The sequence below is a fragment of the Coregonus lavaretus genome, assembly GCF_964263955.1.
Source record: "Coregonus lavaretus genome assembly, chromosome: 2".
Lineage (NCBI taxonomy): Eukaryota > Metazoa > Chordata > Actinopteri > Salmoniformes > Salmonidae > Coregonus > Coregonus lavaretus.
In genome coordinates, this window is record NC_139989.1 from 27,307,560 (window position 1) to 27,327,331 (window position 19,772).

The window sequence follows — 19,772 nt, forward strand, 5'->3', positions numbered from 1 at the left end:
TCATCACATTCTCAGTAGGTCAGAAGTTGACATACAATCAATTAGTATTTGGTAGCATTGCCTTTAAATAGTTTAACTTGGGTCAAACGATTCAGTTAGCCTTCCACAAGCTTCCCACAATAAGTAGGGTGAATTTTGGCACATTGCTCCTGACAGAACTGGTGTAACTGAGTCAGGTTTGTAGGCCTCCTTGCTCGCACACACTTTTTCAGTTCTGCCCACACATTTTCTATAGGATTGAGGTTAGGGCTTTGTGATGGCCACTCCAATACCTTGACATTGTTGTCCTTAAGCCATTTTGCCACAACATTGGAAGTATGCTTGGGGTCATTGTCCATTTGGAAGACCCATTTGCAACCAAGCTTTAACTTCCTGACTGATGTCTTGAGATGTTGCTTCAATATCATTTTCCTTCCTCATGATGCCATCTAATTTGTGAAGTGCACCAGTCCCTCCTGCAGCAAAGCACCCCCACAGCATGATTCTACCTTGTGTTCTTGGGCTGGCAAGCAACCCCCTTTTTCCTCCAAACATAACGATGGTCATTATGGTCACTATGTTTCATCAGACCAGAGGACATTTCACCAAAAAGTATGATCTTTGTCCCCATGTGCAGTTGCAAACCATAGTCTGGCTTTTTTATGGAGGTTTTGGAGCAGTGGCTTCTTCCTTGCTGAGCAGCCTTTCAGGTTATGTCGATATAGGACTCATTTTACTGTGGATATAGATAATTTTGTACCTGTTTCCTCCAGCATCTTCACAAGATCCTTTGTTGTTGTTCTGGGATTGATTTGCACTTTTCGCACCAAAGTACGTTCATCTCTAGGAGACAGAACGCGTCTCCTTCCTGAACGGTATGACGGCTGCGTGGTCCCATGGTGTTTATACTTGCGTACTATTGTTTGTACAGATGAACGTGGTACCTTCAGGCGTTTGGAAATTGCTCCCAAGGATGAACCAGACTTCTTTTGATTTTCCCATGATGTCAAGCAAAGAGGCACTGAGTTTGAAGGTAGGCCTTGAAATATATCCAGAGGTACACCTCCAATTGACTCAAATGATGTCAATTAGCCTATCAGAAGCTTCTAAAGCCATGACATCATTTTCTGGAATTTTCCAAGCTGTTTAAAGGCACCGTCAACATAGTGTATGTAAACTTCTGACCCACTGGAATTGTAATACAGTGAATTATAAGTGAAATAATCTGTCTGTAAACAATTGTTGGAAAAATTACTTGTGTCATGCACAAAGTAGATGTCCTGACCGACTTGCCAAAACTATAGTTTGTTAACAAGAAATTTGTGGAGTGGTTGAAAAACGAGTTTTAATGACTACAACCTAAGTGTAAGTAAACTTCCGACTTCAACTGTACACATATACATACACATATATATATATATACACACACACACACACACACACACACACATATATATATATATACATATATATAAAAATACACACACATATATTTTTAAAATAATATATACATATTTTTATAGCACCCCTTGTGTGCACCTGTCAAACCATATGCACGACAATGGTACATCAGTGTGTCTGCCTGTATCTGTGTACTATGTAAGATAGATGAAAGACGATACTCTATTACTGTAATCGGCTATCATGTTCAGCAGCCCATACATTGACAGGTCCTATGGTCTCTCTCGCCCTCTCTCTGTGCAGAAGAGAACTAGCCGTACTACTGCTAACCACTAGAACTAATCACAGCCACTTGCCAGCGCCCCTGTCAAACTCTCTTCCCACTAGTAGTGATATGAATTACTGTTTGGTTGCATTGTGAAAGGCCCTGGGCTGGCCGTGCCATGACAAAGTATAGAACATGGATTCCTACAGCGAGCTAGGCTTTTGAACAGCACGGTCGGTATCCATGAGTTTATGTAATGTTTAATTATTACCCAAACATACCGAGGGAGAGAAAGGGGGGAGAGTACAGAGAAAGGAAGAGAAGGGGGGAGGAAGGGAGAAGGGTGACAGGAGGCAATCTTTATATGGTCTTTACACGGAGAAGAAGAGTGTATAAATCAAGGAGGATATGTTCAAGCTTACTCAAAGGTCAGTAGTGCTCAGTCTAAAAGAGGAACACAGGGTGTCTTTCCGTTAAATAACCAAGACAAAATCCAGATTTCAAACACCTGCACTAGTTTAGGTGTGTCATCAGCGACATTAGCAAAAGAGAGACAAAGAAAGACAGAGTGAGAGAGAGAGAGCGCGCTTTGTGGTGTGTGATGGCGTACAGATGTGGGCAACGGTTGCTCAATACTAACCTGCGGTGCTCACCATGTACTTCCATTTCACCACATAGGTGTCTCCCTCATGGAACTGTCCAATGCTCTGCTTGGGCAGCCGGCTGTAGGATATGAGATATACTTTGTCAATTGTCCTTTTTCCTTTAACCCAACCATACCGCGACACACACATAGTAGCATCCCAAATGGCACCCTATTCCTTATACAGTGCCCTGGTCATGTAGTGCACTATGTAGGGAATAGGGTGCCATTTGCTACACAGCCATACACACCCACCTGTAGTCAAACTCTAGTATGTGCCAGATGTCCACTGCGGTGGTGCTGATCTCAAAGTGCCTGTGGTCGTCCCCTGCCACCGGGCCATAGCCCCGGCCCACATCCACCCCATCCAACACCGTACGAACTGGGTTCTGGAGCAGCGGCAGCATCAGGGAGGCATCATAGGCCCGCATCATGTTCTGTTCCGGGCTCTGCTGCTCCTGGGGGGAGGGGAAAGCGACAAAAAGGGTTTAGGAAGAGAAGGGTGAGCAGGGAGGTTAAGATGCGTGTGGTGGTTGTTGTGAGGGCAGAGAGATAGAAATGAGGGATGGGTTGTTGGAACAGAATGAGGCTTTGTTCTCGTCTAATTTTGTATGATTTAGCCAGTATTATGGCTTACCTTCTAATAAGGAATGCTTGAGAAGCTACAGGACAAAGACTTGAAAGGAGGTGAACAAAAAAAAAGATGTTAAAAACTATTTGTAGCTGTACCTTGTTGTTTTCGTTGAGATGCTCATGGCCATTCTTGGTGGTACCTTTCTTCTTGGAGTCTGTCCAGTCCAGGAACTTCTCCTTGAACAGGGTGGTCTCATTGTGTTGCGTCAACCTTCCAAACACAGCCCAGTCTGGACGGCCCTGGCCTTTCCTGCACCCGACAGAGGAAGAGAGAGGACAGATGGAAAGGTACGAGTTGAAATGGGAGAGGTGGAGAGGACAAAGGCTATTTGTAGCTTTTAATTAGATATTTTATGTAAAGGCCCAATTAAGAAGTTTTATATCCATATCTAATCATTTCTGGGTAACAATTAAGTACCTTACTGTAAAAGATTTCCATTTAAATTGAAAAACTTTTTTAGCAAAAAACGATTTCTCAAGCAATAATTTTGCTAGGACTGTCAGGGTGGTCTGAGTGGGGAGGGGAAAACTAGCTGTTATTGGCAGAGAGGTTTGGAACTCTTTCTTATTGGTCTATTAACCAATTTACCGCATGATGATGTCACCACGGAAAGCCGAAACACCCATGCAAACCTGCTGATTAGAAGGTCCTGTGTAGATTGTATTTTCAACCAGCAACTATCAGGAAATAACACTGATCAAATGTTTTCACACTTTTACAGTGTTAGTTTCATCAGCTGTTGTACAATATGATATAAAACACAGGAAAAACATAATTTTAACTGCACTGGGCCTTCAACCTTTATTTTCCCAGCCATATCAGTTTAGAACTATTTCCTATTTGCAATGACAACCTGGCAAGTGGGATTAAAGAAGCCTACCAACTTGTCAATGGGCATAGAGGCAGAGACGGGTTGTTTAGTGCAGAGCGGAGCTCCGACACTCCTGCCCATTTATAGGATGTGAGTTGTGCCGAGTCTCCCCTAGCCTCAGAGCTGTTTACATATAGTGGAATACTTGGCTAGGGTCCCTATTGGAGGGGGGAATGTTGTACAACCTGTACTGACCTGGGTGGTTTTAAGAAGGCAGCTCAAAGTTACCTCATCTCAATACATACTGTAACACTCAGATAGAGACACTGTGTAAACGCAAATTAACTGAAAGTGGTGGACTTTAAAGATAAATGTTTTCATGGTTATTATTATGCTTTGTGTGTGCGTGTTTGTGTGAGAGACAGAATATGAGTGGATATATAGCTGGGTATAAGTGTCTGAACCATACCTGAGTATGAGTGTCTGTGAGCCATACCTGGGTATGAGTGTATGTGAGCCATACCTGGGTATGAGTGTATGTGAGCCATACCTGGGTATGAGTGAGTTGCACTCTCCAGGGTCCAGGGGGTTAATGTCACAGTTTGTGTAGTCGAAGATTCCGTTCCACAGGTGTTTTGCCAGCTGGAAGGCAACTTTTCTCTGGGCCAGAGTCACCTCCTTACCGTGCCACACATACACCTCACTGCCAAAGTCAAACACCAACACCTATTGGAGAGCAGAGCAGAGAGGGGGCAATCAGAACCAGTACAATGATATTATGCACTTCAGCTCAAAATTGTCATTTGAAAGTGAGGAACTGTAGCAGATCAGAGTAGCGTACCTGTCAGTGTCTAACAATCTCTATTAAGGAGTTACAGCAGTGTCTGATCAGCCAGGTTTATTTCTATATCTCTGTCTTAACTTGATTGGGATCCATTCAGAATGGAAATCTAAATCCAGACCAAACAATGTTAGTAGTAGTAATATCTGACCTGTTTGGGGCTGAGCAGTGTGCATCGGGGTACCTTCCCCCAGAAGTCGTCATCGGGGACCAGTTTGTCGTCCACTAGGCGGTAGATGCAATTGGTTTCTACGATGGCGCTCTCATACAGCTCATCCTCGTCTGGTGTCCCCACGGCTACAGGAAGGACACAGGAAGTTAGAAACTGTAACGAAATTTCATAAAACTATCATCAGTGTTAGAAACTGATGATACCGGGAAAACAGGGAAGCCTTTCTGGGTAGCACTTCAGTTGGAAGGGCACCTACATAAGGACTTCATAACACATTCATAACCCCTACATACCACATTCATAAGAGGTGGTTACTATTTTTGGATTGCTACTACATAGCCATTGACACAGCAAGACAAAAGAAGGGGCGCCCCACAAACTGATTAAAATACGAACAGACAGTTAGCCTTACACTGGTAGCTGGTCTGTCCGCCCAGAATCTTCCAGAACTCATTGGCAGCGTAGCTGTGTGTGTTGATACCCTCCTCGATCAGCTCTACATAGTTGGCACGGCAACCCAGATCTCTCTTGGTCTGGACGAACTGGGCCAGCTCAGCAGCCTGAGAAAGAAAGACATAGACAATAAGAAAACAGTTAATTCTAGGACTAAAATAAGTAATTCACCACTGATGATTTGATGTTTCATTGTTCTACAATTAGATATTTTGCTATTGGGGAACAGATGTGGTCTTAAAAACCATATCCTGAGATGGGCCACCTATGCAAGTGTTTTGAACAACCCCCCATTTGGTTTTGCAGGTTGACAAAGTGTAGCCAACTTTGTTCTAAGGGCTAAAAGAATCTGTTTGGTTTAGGGCAGAACAAATCTGATTGGTTTTTAAAAGGTCAATGGGCGGAGCTTTACAGATGCACAACTTTTGAAAACATGGTGGTTTGAACTGAGAATCAAGTAAATAAAACCAGTTGTAACATTTTTAAATGTTACTAGCTCCTAACAATGTAGTAATATAAAATATTTTAATAAAAAAACAAAATCAAGAAATCTCGGTATCCAATTAACAGCCCAAATAGCACTTAACAGTAATCCAAATGCAATCTATACATACACTACCGTTCAAAAGTTTGGGGTCACTTAGAAATGTCCTTGTTTTCGAAAGAGAAGCAATTTCTTTGTCCATTAAAATAACATCAAATTGATCAGAAATGCAGTGTAGACATTGTTAATGTTGTAAATGGCTATTGTGGCTGGAAACGGCTGAATAGCTACATAGGCATACAGAGGCCCATTATCAGCAACCATCAGTCCTGTGTTCCAATGGCACATTATGTTTGCTAATCCAAGTTTATAATTTTAAAAAGGATAATTGATCATTAGAAAACCCTTTTGCAATTATGTTAGCACAGCTGAAAACTGTCGTGCTGATTAAAGAAGCAATAAAACTGGCCTTTTTGAGACTAATCTGATGCTCCAGATACTCAACTAGTCTCAAGAAGGCCAGTTGTATTGCTTCTTTAAATCAGCACAACAGTTTTCAGCTGTGCTAACATAATTGCAAAAGGGTTTTCTAATGATCAATTAGCCTTAAAATGATAAACCTGGATTAGCAAACAACGTGCCATTGGAACACAGGACTGATGGTTGCTGATAATGGGCCTCTGTATGCCTATGTAGATATTCCATTAAAAATTAGCAGTTTCCAGCTACAATAGCCATTTACAACATTAACAATGTCTACATTGTATTACTGATCAATTTGATGTTATTTGAATGGACAAAAAAATTGCTTTTCTTTCAAAAACAAGGACATTTCTAAGTGCCCCCCAATTTTGAACAGTAATGTATATACACAGGATGAATTTACAAAACATTTACTAAGAATGATATGCAGAGCATTAGATAGAGTGGGCTATGTCAATAATCCAGTATATAAATAAATATACGGTGTATATAAACAGTAACTAAAATGCAATGTACTGTAGTAGAAATAGTAGAATGAGCCATGTCAAGAATACAGTATGTATATAAATACACAGTTACACAACCCCATGGCAAAATGGATAGAATTGCAGGAAATTAGCTTCCTAACCAGAGTCAGGAATATAAATACACTACATGACCAAAAGTATGTGGATGCCTGCTCGTCGAACATCTCATTCCAAAATCATGGGCATTAATATGGAGTTGGTCCCCCCTTTGCTGCTATAACAGCCTCCACTCTTCTGGGAAGGCTTTCCACTAGATGTTGGAACATTGCTGCAGGGATTTGCTTCCATTCAGCCACAAAAGCATAAGTAGGGTCGGGCACTGATGTTGGGCGATTAGGCCTGGCTCGCAGTCGGCGTTCCAATTCATCCTAAAAGTGTTCGATGGGTTGAGGTCAGGGCTCTGTGCAGGCCAGTCAAGTTCTTCCACACCGATCTCGACAGACAATTTCTCTATGGACCTCGCTTTGTGCACAGGGGTATTGTCATGCTGAAACCGGAAAGGGCCTTCCCCAAGCTGTTGCCACAAAGTTGGAAGCACAGAATCGTCTAGAATGTCATTGTTTCCTGTAGCGTTAAGATTTCACTTCACTGGGACTAAGGGGCCTTGCCCGAACCATGAAAAACAGCCCCAGACCATTATTCCCCCTCCACCAAACGTTACAGTTGGCACTATGCATTCGGGCAGGTAGCGTTCTCCTGACATCCGCCAAACCCAGATTCGTCCATTGCGCAAGGTGATCTTAGGCTTGTAAACCCATTTCATGAAGCTCCCGACAAACAGTTCTTGTGCTGACGTTGCTTCCAGAGGCAGTTTGGAACTCAGTAATTAGTGTTGCAACCGAGGACAGACAATTTTTACGCGCTTCAGCACTTGGCGGTCCCGTTCTGTGAGCTTGTATGGCCTACCACTTCGCGGCTGAGCTGCTCCTAGAAGTTTCCACTTCACAGTAACAGCACTTACAGTTGACCGGGGCAGCTCTAGCAGGACAGAAATTTGACAAACTGATTTGTTGGAAAGGTGGCATCCTATGACGGTGCCACGTTGAAAGTCACTGAGGTCTTCAGTAAGGCCATTCTACTGCCAATGTTTGTCTATGGAGACTGCATGGCAGTGTGCTCAGTTGTATACAGCTGTCATAGCTGAAATAGTTAAATCCACTAAATTGAAGGGGTGTCCACATACTTTTGTATATATACTGTATATATGTATATGAATGGTGTGTATAGACAGTATGGACAGAATGTGAATAGAAAAGGTGGATACAGTAGTAGTTACAGTGTAGTTAATTTGCATTTTATTGCATGACATAAGTATTTGATACATCAGAAAAGCAGAACTTAATATTTGGTACAGAAACCTTTGTTTGCAATTACAGAGATCATACGTTTCCTGTAGGTCTTGACCAGGTTTGCACACACTGCAGCAGGGATTTTGGCCCACTCCTCCATACAGACCTCCTCCAGATCCTTTAGGTTTCTGGGCTGTCGCTGGGCAATAAGGACATTCAGCTCCCTCCAAAGATTTTCTATTGGGTTCAGGTCTGGAGACTGGCTAGGCCACTCCAGGACCTTGAGATGCTTCTTACGGAGCCAGCCTTAGTTGCCCTGGCTGTGTGTTTCGGGTCGTTGTCATGCTGGAAGACCCAGCCACGACCCATCTTCAATGCTTTTACTGAGGGAAGGAGGTTGTTGGCCAAGATCTCGCGATACATGGCCCCATCCATCCTCCCCTCAATACGGTGCAGTCGTCCTGTCCCCTTTGCAGAAAAGCATCCCCAAAGAATGATGTTTCCACCTCCATGCTTCACGGTTGGGATGGTGTTCTTGGGGTTGTACTCATCCTTCTTCTTCCTCCAAACACGGCGAGTGGAGTTTAGACCAAAAAGCTCTATTTTTGTCTCATCAGACCACCTGACCTTCTCCCATTCATCCTCTGGATCATCCAGATGGTCATTGGCAAACTTCAGACGGGCCTGGACATGCGCTGGCTTGAGCAGGGGGACCTTGCGTGCGCTGCAGGATTTTAATCCATGACGTAGTAGTGTGTTACTAATGGTTTTCTTTGAGACTGTGGTCCCAGCTCTCTTCAGGTCAATGACCAGGTCCTGCCGTGTAGTTCTGGGCTGATCCCTCACGTTCCTCATGATCATTGATGCCCCACAAGGTTAGATCTTGCATGGAGCACCAGACCGAGGATGATTGACCGTCATCTTGAACTTCTTCCATTTTCTAATAATTGCGGCAACAGTTGTTGCCTTCTCACCACACTGCTTGCCTATTGTCCTGTAGCCCATCCCAGCCTTGTGCAGGTCTACAATTTTATCCCTGATGTCCTTACACAGCTCTCTGGTCTTGGCCATTGTGGAGAGGTTGGAGTCTGTTTGATTGAGTGTGTGGACAGGTGTCTTTTATACAGGTAACGAGTTCAAACAGGTGCAGTTAATACAGGTAATGAGTGGAGAACAGGAGGGCTTCTTAAAGAAAAACTAACAGGTCTGTGAGAGCCGGAATTCTTACTGGTTGGTAGGTGATCAAATACTTATGTCATGCAATAAAATGCAAATTAATTACTTAAAAATCCTACAATGTGATTTTCTGGATTTTTGTTTTAGATTCCGTCTCTGGCAGTTGAAGTGTACCTATGATAAAAATTACAGACCTCTACATGCTTTGTAAGTAGGAAATCCTGCAAAATCGGCAGTGTATCAAATACTTGTTCTCCCCACTGTATATATGATGAGCCAAGACTAGAATACAGTATATACATACACTGAGTGTACAAAACACTAAGAACAGCCTCAATTCGTCGGGGCATGGACTTTACAAGGTGTCAAAAGCGTTCCACAGGGATGCTGGCCCATGTTGACTCCACAGTTGTGTCAAGTTGGCTGGATGTCCTTTGGGTGGTGGACCATTCTTGATACACACGGGAAACTGTTGAGCGTGAAAAACCAAGCAGTGTTGCAGTTGTTGACACAAACCGGTGTGCCTGGCACGTACTACCATACACCATTCAAAAAGCACTGAAATCTTTTGTTTTGCCCATTCACCCTCTGATTGGCACACATACACAATCCATGTCTCAAGGCTTAACAATCCTGTTACAGCGGGTGCTGTAGATGCCCTGGAGGGCAGGCAGTGTGAAAACCAAACTTTGCATTCCACAGTAAGAACATCATACCAAAGGTCAAGCATGGTGGTGCTAGTGTGATGGTTTGGGGATGCTTTGCTGCCTCAGGACCTGGACGACTTGCCTTAATAGAAGGAACCATGAATTCTGCTCTGTATCAGAGAATTCTACAGAAGAATGTCAGACCATCCGTCTGTGAGCTGAAGCTGAAGGGCAGCTGGGTCATGCAGCAAGACAATGATCCAAAACACACAATCAAGTCTACATGAAAATTGCTAAAAAGCAACAAATTAGAAGTTTTAGAATGGCCTAGTCAAAGTCCAGACCTAATCCCAATTGAGATGTTGTGGCAGGACTTGAAACAAGCAGTTCATGCTTGAAAACCCACACGTCACTGAGTTAAAGCAGTTCTGCATGGAAGAGTGGGCTAAAATTCCTCCACAGCGACGTGAGAGACTGATCAACAACTACAGGAAGCATTTGGTTGGAGTCATTGCAGCTAAAGATGGCACAACCAGTTATTGAGTGTAAGGGGGCAAATACTTTTTCACACAGGGAAATTGGGTGTTGCATAACTTTGTTTATGAAATAAATGAAATAAATATGTAATTGTTGTGTTATTTTTTCACTTATGTTCCCTTTATCTAATATTAGGTTTTGGTTGAAGATCTGATAACATTCAGTATCACAAATATGTAGAGAAAATTAGAAAGGGGGCAAATACTTTTTCATAGCACTGTAGGTATTCCTCCTGTCGAGGTGGGATAGGGCAGTGTGCAGTGTAATGGCGATTGCGTCGTCCGTGGATCTGCTGGGGCGGTATGGAATTTGTAGTGATTCTAGGGTGTCGGGTAAGGTGGAGGTGATATGATCCTTCACTAGCGACTCAAAGCATTTCACGATGACAGAAGTGAGTGCTATGTGACGATAGTAATTTAATTAAGTTATCTTAGTTTTCTTGAGTACATGAACAAAGGTAGACATCTTGAAGCAAGTGGGGACAACATACTGGGCTAGGGAGAGATTAAATATGTCTGTAAACACTCCAGCCAGCTGAACTGTACATGCTCTGAGGACGCGGCTTGGGATGCCGTCTGGGCTGTTAGCCTTGCGAGGGTTAACGAGCTTGAATGTCTTGCTCACGTCGGCCACGGAGATCGGAAGCACAGTCCTCGTAAGCGGCAGGGGCCCACTTCTGCGACTGTGTACTTTTCCTCGAAGCGGGCAAAGAAAGTGTTTAGCTTGTCCGGGAGCGAGGTGTCAGTGCTCTCGACGTGGCTGGTTTTCCCTTTATAATCCGTGATTGTCTGTTGTCCCTGCCACATGCGTCTCATGTCTGAGCCGTTGAATTGCGACCCTTTTTGCCTCTAATTGCCTTACGAAGGTCATAGCTGGTCTATTCGTAGACGTCCACGGCAATGACAACTGAAGAAAATTATCTCTGTAGATAATGCAGTCGGCATTTGATGGTGAGGTATTCCAGATCGGGAGAACAAAAGGACTTGAGTTCCTGTACGTTACCATGAGTTGTTAATCATGAGACATACCCCTCCACCTTTTTCCACAGGGAGTTCTTTGTTCCTGTCTGTGGATGAACAAAGTCCCTTTAAACCCCACTGAAAGATGGTTACACGCGTTCATCTATGGAGTATAGAAACATACCTAATGTAACTATACTGAACAAAAATATAAAGTGTTGGTCCCATGTTTCATTAGCTGAAATAAAAGATCCCAGAAATTTTCCATACGCACAAAAAGCGTATTTCTTTCAAGTTTTGTGCACAAATTTATTTGCATTCCTGTTAGTGAGAATTTCTCCTTTGCCAAGATGATCCATCCACCTGACATCCAAAGTAGTTTTAGAGAATTTGGCAGTACGTCCAACCAGCCTCACAACCGCAGACCACGTGTATGTGGGTGAGCGGTTTGCTGATGTCAACGTTGTGAACAGAGTGCCCTATGGTGGTGGTGGGGTTATGGTTTGGGCAATTATGATATTATCGATGGCAATTTGAATGCACAGAGATACCGTGACGAGATCCTGAGGCCCATTGTTGTGCCATTCATCCTCCGCAATCACCTCATGTTTCAGCATGATAATGCACGGCCCCATGTCGCAAAGATCTGTACACAATTCCTGGAAGCTGAAAATGTCCCAGTTCTTCCATGGCCTGCATACTCACCAGACATGTCACCCATTGAGCATGTTTGGGATGCTCTGGATCGCTGTGTACGACAGCGTGTTCCAGTTCCTGCCACTATCCAGCAACTTCGCATAGCCATTGAAGAGGAGTGGGACAACATTCCAAAGGCAATTTTTTTTTTTTAAAGCTATCTGTGACCAACAGATGCATATCTGTATTCCCAGTCATGTGAAATCCATAGATTAGGGTTTAATGAATTTATTTCAATTGAGTGATTTCCTTATATGAACTGTAACTCAGTAAAATCTTTGAAATTGTTGCGTTTATATTTTTGTATATCCAATAAGACAACACTGACCAGCAATATTTACAATACATGTATGACAACATTGGTGCATGTGTTTTGATCATGTTACCCCTGCTCATGAACCGAATTTCCCTCTAGGGACAATAAAGTTTGATCAAGTTACTGATAACACCAAGAAGAGTAAGAAGACTGAATGAAAATTAACATGGCCGTTACAACATAGCGGACTCACCTTGGCCTTCTCGATGACGTTGGCAAACTCTCCGGTCCAGATGAAGCAGTGATGGGGAGTGATGAGCAGAAAGCAATCCCCGCTGTTTAGAGAGGACGCTCTGGGCTCTACTAGTCTGGTTTGGACGTGCCTTCGGCCTGGTTATAATAAACCAGACAGAAACAAACAAACACAGACAGACAGGCATATATTATTATAATGTGGTCTGGTTGGTCTTATTGGATTTGGGCTGGATTAGAAAGGGGGGGGGGGGTTTGTTGGCCGGACAGGCTAGCCCAGGGAAGAGCGAAGTGACCTGGGTAACATGAGGAACCAAAACAAACACCTTTTTTTTTTACATCCTCTGGAAAGTAAAGGACACCCTTCAAGAGCATCCTTTGTGGCTTTTGTAAAAATGCCAATTGGACCTCAGCACAGCAGCACTAGGAAATGGGTTACTACTGTGACAGATGTGGCTGCAATAAGCAGCGCAAACAGGCACAACGTACACAATCCATTCTTCCTTCCCCAGACTAGAAGACAGCCAGGACAAAACAATAATGTAATTTAGTAAATTAGCATGCAGCAGCAGACAGACGCATCCCAAATGGCACCCTATTCCCTTTATTCCCATAGGGCTCTGGTCAAAAGTAGTGCACTATATAGGGAATAGGTTGCCATTTAAGATGTACACAACATTTTGCTGCTCACTGTTCTGGATGGTTTGCCTTAGCATACTCGTTATAGGCTACAGTAAGTCTCCTTGATTCATGGAAGAGGAAGATGTTTTTCCTGCCCTCAATACCTGTCTAATCTAGGCGAATTACCTCTCTGAGGACTGAGGTTGCATCCAAATGGCACCCTAATTCACAAGTAGTGCACTACATAATGAATAGGGAGCTATTTGAGACACAGCCTGAGATATCTTTCTCCTCAATGTGACGCGACAGTCAAAAGAACACACTGCCTTCCTCCTTTGTTAGGATAAACCATTATCAGTATAGTACACATAAATGATGACTCCAGTCCCTGGAGTGTTTTTGTTGTCATTGTAAGATGATCTACTACGAGACTGTCTGTTCCTTTGTGTGAAAGGTGTTTGGGATTCCAGCTCAGATTTATCCTCTAAACTGTTGTGTTTAATGTAGCATTGTTGACATGTATGTCTCTCCAAAGATCTAGTAGCAAATGGCGGTGGGGGGAGCGAGTGGTTGGTTAAGGCCATTTTTTTATTTAACCTTTATTTTGATAGGGAGTCTTGCTGAGACCAAGGTTTATTTTACAGATGAGGCCTGTAATTACAGAAATATACAAATTAATACAATATAAAAAGCAAAACAGAGATACAAAACAATCACAGAAAACAAATACATTCTTCATTGAAAATATCCTTAATAATCAAAATGCTCTAGAGGCACCAATTAATCCAATTGTAAAGAGTTTGAGATTATTCCACAAGGTGCAAAAAAAACTAAAAGCTGATTTACCTAACTCTGTAGAGACCGAAGGAATCTCCAGAGTTCGCCATCCCTGAGACCGGGTATGGTAACTTGTACGCCTAAAGGTTATTAATGATGTTAGGTACAGCGGGAGTTTTTGTAAAAGAGCTTTATAAACAAAAAGAGAGCAATGCATCGATCTATGAGGCCTCAAAGAGGGCAAACCTACTTTCTGATACAGAATGCAGTGATGTGTACTGAACCGGTCTACCGCAATAAAGCGTAGTGCGCTGTGATAAACTGCATTCAATAGTTTCAGTGTATTGGCAGCTGCATTCATATAGATGATGCATTCATGTGAAAAATGTATGCACTCACTAACTGTAAGTCGCTCTGGATAAGAGCGTCTGCTAAATGACTAAAATGTAATGATGTCGCCGTAGTCTAGGACCGGTAGGAACGTTGACTGAATGATCTGATGATCTGCTTTCTACTATAAAGCGAGAGGCATGACCTATTTCTATAGGAGAACACAATTTTTAACTCTGTGTGTTTTTTAAAGACAACTTGTCGTCTATCCAGATACCCAGAAACGTATAAGCAGAGACACAATCAATGTAGGCACCATCCAAGGTACAGATGCTTAAAACAATGGAGTCATTATTGTGCGCCTTGCAAAACACAAATACTAGTTTGAGGTCAATAAAGCTTTTCTGTAAAACAATGAAGGCAGGCTGAAAATCAGAAAGAGCCTTGTCAACAGAAGGGGAAAAAGAATACACGACCGTATCGTCCGCATACAAGTGGAGGTTACAATTTCTTACAAAACAAACAAATATTGTTTAGATAGATTTGAAAAAGTACAGGGCCCAAAATCGACCCTTGTGGCACACCTTTAGTAATATCAAGGAAACCTGACTTAACACCATCAGAAGATACACATTGTGTCCTGTGTGTCAGGTAGCTTTCAAACCAATTGCATGGTGCCAATTTCAGACAACCTACGAATTAATAATGAATGGTCAACAGTATCAAATGCCTTCGATAGGTCAATGAAAAGCGCAGCAAAAAAAACAGATTGCTAGCCAAGAAAATGTAGATACTGGGTGATAATTATTCATGTCGGACCAGTAACTACTTTTGTGGAGGGGGAGCACATCGGCAGCCTTCCAAACAATAAGTATATCACGCGATATAATCGTCTGGTTAAAAATATGTGTAAATTATTCTGCAATCAGGGGAGCAGAAATCTGCAGCAAGAAAGAATCAAGCTAGTCTGCCCCAGTGGATTGTTTTTTTTATAAATCTTAAGCAAGGCATCTAGCACATCATGGCGGTGTTGTCGCCGAAACAAAGACGTTCAGCCGAGTTGTTTTGCGGAGTTATTCGAGGAAAGAAAGAGAGGAAAGCTCCACACCACTCTCACTTGAGTATCTTACCTAGTTATTTACAGATGATCTCATTTTGCTATTTTGTAGCTTTGGCAAAAAAAGACCCTGTCTTTCAAAGATAATTCGTAAAAATCCAAATAAAGTCACAGAGCTTCAATGTAAAGGGTTTAAACACTGTTTCCCATGCTTGTTCAATGAACCATAAACAATTAATGAACATGCACCTGTGGAACGGTCGTTAAGACACTAACAGCTTACAGACGGTAGGCAATTAAGGTCACAGTTATGAAAACTTAGGACACAAAAGAGGCCTTTCTACTAACTCTGAAAAACACCAAAAGAAAGATGCCCAGGGTCCCTGCTCATCTGCGTGAACGTGCCTTAGGCATGCTGCAAGGAGGCATGAGGACTGTAGATGTGGCCAGGGCAATAAATTGCAATGTCCGTATTGTGAAACGCCTAACACAGCTCTACAGGGAGACAGGACGGACAGCTGATCGTCCTCGCAGTGGCAGACCACGTGTAACAACACCTGCACAGGATCGGTACAGCCGAACATCACACCTGCGGGACAGGTGCAGGATGGCAACAACAACTGCCCGAGTTACACCAGGAACGCACAATCCCTCCATCAGTGCTCAGACTGTCCGCAATAGGCTGAGAGATGCTGGACTGAGGGCTTGTAGGCCTGTTGTAAGGCAGGTCCTCACCAGACATCGTCACCGGCAACAATGTCGCCTATGGGCACAAACCAACCGTCGCTGGACCAGACAGGACTGGCAAAAAGTGCTCTTCACTGACGAGTCGCGGTTTTGTCTCACCAGGAGTGATGGTCGGATTCGCGTTTATCGTTGAAGGAATGAGCGTTACACCGAGGCCTGTACTCTGGAGCGGGATCGATTTGGAGGTGGAGGGTCCGTCATGGTCTGGGGTGGTGTGTCACAGCATCATCGGACTGAGCTTGTTGTCATTGCAGGCAATCTCAACGCTGTGCGTTACAGGGAAGACATCCTCCTCCCTCATGTGGTACCCTTCCTGCAGGCTCATCCTGGCATGACCCTCCAGCATGACAATGCCACCAGCCATACTGCTCGTTCTGTGCGTGATTTCCTGCAAGACAGGAATGTCAGTGTTCTGCCATGGCCAGCGAAGAACCCGGATATCAATCCCATTGAGCACGTCTGGGACCTGTTGGATCGGAGGGTGAGGGCAAGGGCCATTCCCCCCAGAAATGTACGGGAACTTGCAGGTGCCTTGGTGGAAGAGTGGGGTAACATCTCACAGCAAGAACTGGCAAATCATGAGGAGGAGATGCACTGCTATACTTAATGCAGATGGTGGCCACACCAGATACTGACTGTTACTTTTGACCCCCCCCCCCCTTTGTTCAGGGACACATTATTCAATTTCTGTTAGTCACATGTCTGTCGAACTTGTTCAGTTTATGTCTCAGTTGTTGAATGTTGTTATGTTCATAAAAATATTTACACATGTTAAGTTTGCTCTCTCGTCATCTGACTATGTGTTCTCTCATAGTCAGAGAGCATCTGGTCATCGAGGTGGTGGCACAGGGCTACTCATTTCTCCAGCGTCGTCCGGGTTTGGCTGGTGTAGGCCGTCATTGTAAATAAGAATTTGTTCTTAACTGACTTGCCTAGTTAAATAAAGGTAAAATAAAATAAATAAAAAAGTGGAAATGTTCTCTTTCCCCCCTCTCTCACCTGTCTATCTCATCATTTGAATTCCATGTGGTCACTGTCACTCAAGCTTAACATTGTTATCATCTATTGCCCACTAGGTGCCCTTGGACAGTTCAACAAGCTTGACACCTTGATAAGCTAATTTCCTGACGATGGCTCACCACTCATCGTACTAGACAACTAACCTCCCGACCCCTGAATTAAATTAATTTATTTCTATCTCTTTCTTTCCACTCCTTTCCTCTTTTGACCTCACCCTTTCCCAGTCACCTCCCACTCACAAGGCAAGCAATACGCTTGACCTCATCTTCACTAGAGGCTGTTCACTTACTAATCTCACTGCAACCCCCCTCCATGTCTCTGATCACTAATTTGTTTCTTTTTCTCACCATATTTACTGCAACCCACTCTACCCAGACGGTCATGTGCCACCACAATCTTCACTCTCTCGCTCCCATTACTCTCTCCTCTTCTATCCTATCCTTTTCCCCTTCTGCTAAATCCTTCTCCCTCCTGTCTCCTTAATGTGCCTCTTCAACCCTACTCTCCTCCCTTTCCACATACTTTGTCTCACTGTCCCCTTTCCTCCCAGCCGGCTCAACCTTTGATTTGATTATTAGGATCCCCATTAGCCGACTCCAATGGTGACAGCTAGTCTTTCTGGGGTCCGACACATAACGAAAAAGACATTACAGACAAAATACTTTATAATTTACATATATTTAAAAACGTTAACATCTAGTGTGCATCTATCAGTTACACATACAATACCAGTCAAAAGATTGGACACACCTACTCATTCAAAAGCGGTTCTTTATTTTTACTATTTTCTTACATTGTAGAATAATAGTGAAGACATCAAAACTATGAAATAACACATATGGAATCATGTAGTAACCAAAAAATATTATATTTTAGATTCTTCAAATAGCCACCATTTGCCTTGATGACAGCTTTGAATACTCTTGGCATTCTCTCAACCAGCTTCACCTGGAATGCTTTTCCAACAATCTTGAAGGAGTTCCCACATATGCTGAGCACTTGTGGTCCAACTCATACCAAACCATCCCAATTGGGTTGAGGTCGGGGGATTGTGGAGGCCAGGTCATCTGATACAGCACTCCATCACCCGCCTTCTTGGTCAAATAGCCCTTACACAGCCTGGAGGTGTGTTGGGTCATTGTCCTGTTGAAAAACAAATTATAGTCCCACTGAGCCCAAACCATATGGGATGGCGTATTGGTGCAGAATGCTGTGGTAGCCATGCTGGTTAAGTGTGCCTTGAATTCTAAATAAATCACAGACAGTGTCACCAGCAAAGCACCCCCACACCATAACACCTCCTCCGCCATGCTTTACGGTGGGATCTACACATGCGGAAATCATCCGTTCACCCACACCGCGGCGGTTGGACCCAAAAATCTCCAATTTGGACTCCAGACCAAAGGACACATTTCCACCGGTCTAATGTCCATTGCTCGTGTTACTTGTCCCAAGCAGGTCTCTTCTTATTATTGGTGTTCTTTAGTAGTGTTTTTTTGCAGCAATTCGACCATGAAGGCCTGATTCACACAGTCCCCTCTGAACAGTTGATGTTGAGATGTGTCTGTGACTTGAACTATGTGAAGCATTTATTTGGGCTGCAATTGCTGAGGCTGGTAACTCTAAATGAACTTATCCACTGCAGCAGAGGTAACTCTGGGTCTTCCATTCATGTGGCAGTCCTCATGAGAGCCAGTTTCATCATAGCACTTGATGGTTTTGGCGACTGCACTTGAGGAAACTTTCAAGGTTCTTTACATTTTCCGTATTGACTGACCTTCATGTCTTAAAGTAATGATGGACTGTCGTTTCTCTTTGCTTATTTGAGCTGTTTTTGACATAATATGTAATTGGTCAATTTACCAAATAGGGCCATCTTCTGTATACCCCCCCCCCCCCCCACATTAAGAAGGAAAGGAATTCCACAAATTGTAAGGCACACCTGTTAATTGAAATGCATTTAAGGTGACTACCTCATGAAGCTAGTTGAGAGAATGCCAAGAGTGTGCAAAGCTGTCATCAATACAAAGGGTGGCTATTTGAAGAATCTCAAATAGAAAATATATTTTGATTTGTTTAACACTTTTCTGGTTACTACATGATTCCATATGTGTTATTTCATAGTTCTGATGTCTTCACTATTATTCTACAATGTAGAAAATAGTAAAAATAAAGAAAAACCCTTGAATGAGTAGGTGTGTCCAAACTTTTGACTGGTAGTGTACGTCAGTACATACAACAAGTAGGTTACATGGGGGAGAGGCATTGTGCCATGAGGTGTTTTCCCTCGAAGCGGGTGAAGAAGGTTGTGTCTCTCTCTGGCGGGAGGTAAGCTTGGCTTATATACATCGTTTGGGCTTTGTCGAGTAAAGCTTAAACTATGTATTTAGATTGTAGTTAGGTATTGTAGGTAGTTATCGTGGGTTGTTGTATGTAATTATTGTAGGTTAGTATTGTATTCGCCTGAGCCCAGTGAAGCACGAAGCTAGCTAACCCACTACCTGGACTAGCTAGCGGGTAGCTACTGGTAACTATTAGCAACTGTGGATAGTTGTTTCATGCCTGAGAGTACCTGTAATTACGCCAGCTAGCTGCCTACAATAATTACATACAATAATGCTTACCATTTAGCTGTTTTTCTAACCTCATTGTCTGAAACGTTAACGTTAGGTAGTAAGTTGCTACTGTGCTTGAAATTTAGATAGCTTGTTGCTA

The 19,772-nt window shown here is 43.1% G+C and overlaps 1 protein-coding gene across 1 annotated transcript in view; it reads right to left on the reverse strand.

Annotated features, from left to right (window-relative positions):
- LOC311103009 (supervillin-like) overlaps window positions 1-19,772 on the reverse strand; it is a gene marked incomplete at its 5' end in the record, with an annotated part of 110,015 nt that overhangs the window by 16,375 nt on the left and 73,868 nt on the right. The window contains 7 exons of the mRNA XM_084144504.1: window positions 2,286-2,368; window positions 2,544-2,746; window positions 3,018-3,171; window positions 4,284-4,459; window positions 4,726-4,871; window positions 5,159-5,306; window positions 12,507-12,643. Of these exons, the coding sequence (XP_084000630.1) occupies window positions 2,286-2,368; window positions 2,544-2,746; window positions 3,018-3,171; window positions 4,284-4,459; window positions 4,726-4,871; window positions 5,159-5,306; window positions 12,507-12,643 (1,047 nt within the window). The remainder of the gene's footprint in view (window positions 1-2,285; window positions 2,369-2,543; window positions 2,747-3,017; window positions 3,172-4,283; window positions 4,460-4,725; window positions 4,872-5,158; window positions 5,307-12,506; window positions 12,644-19,772) is intronic.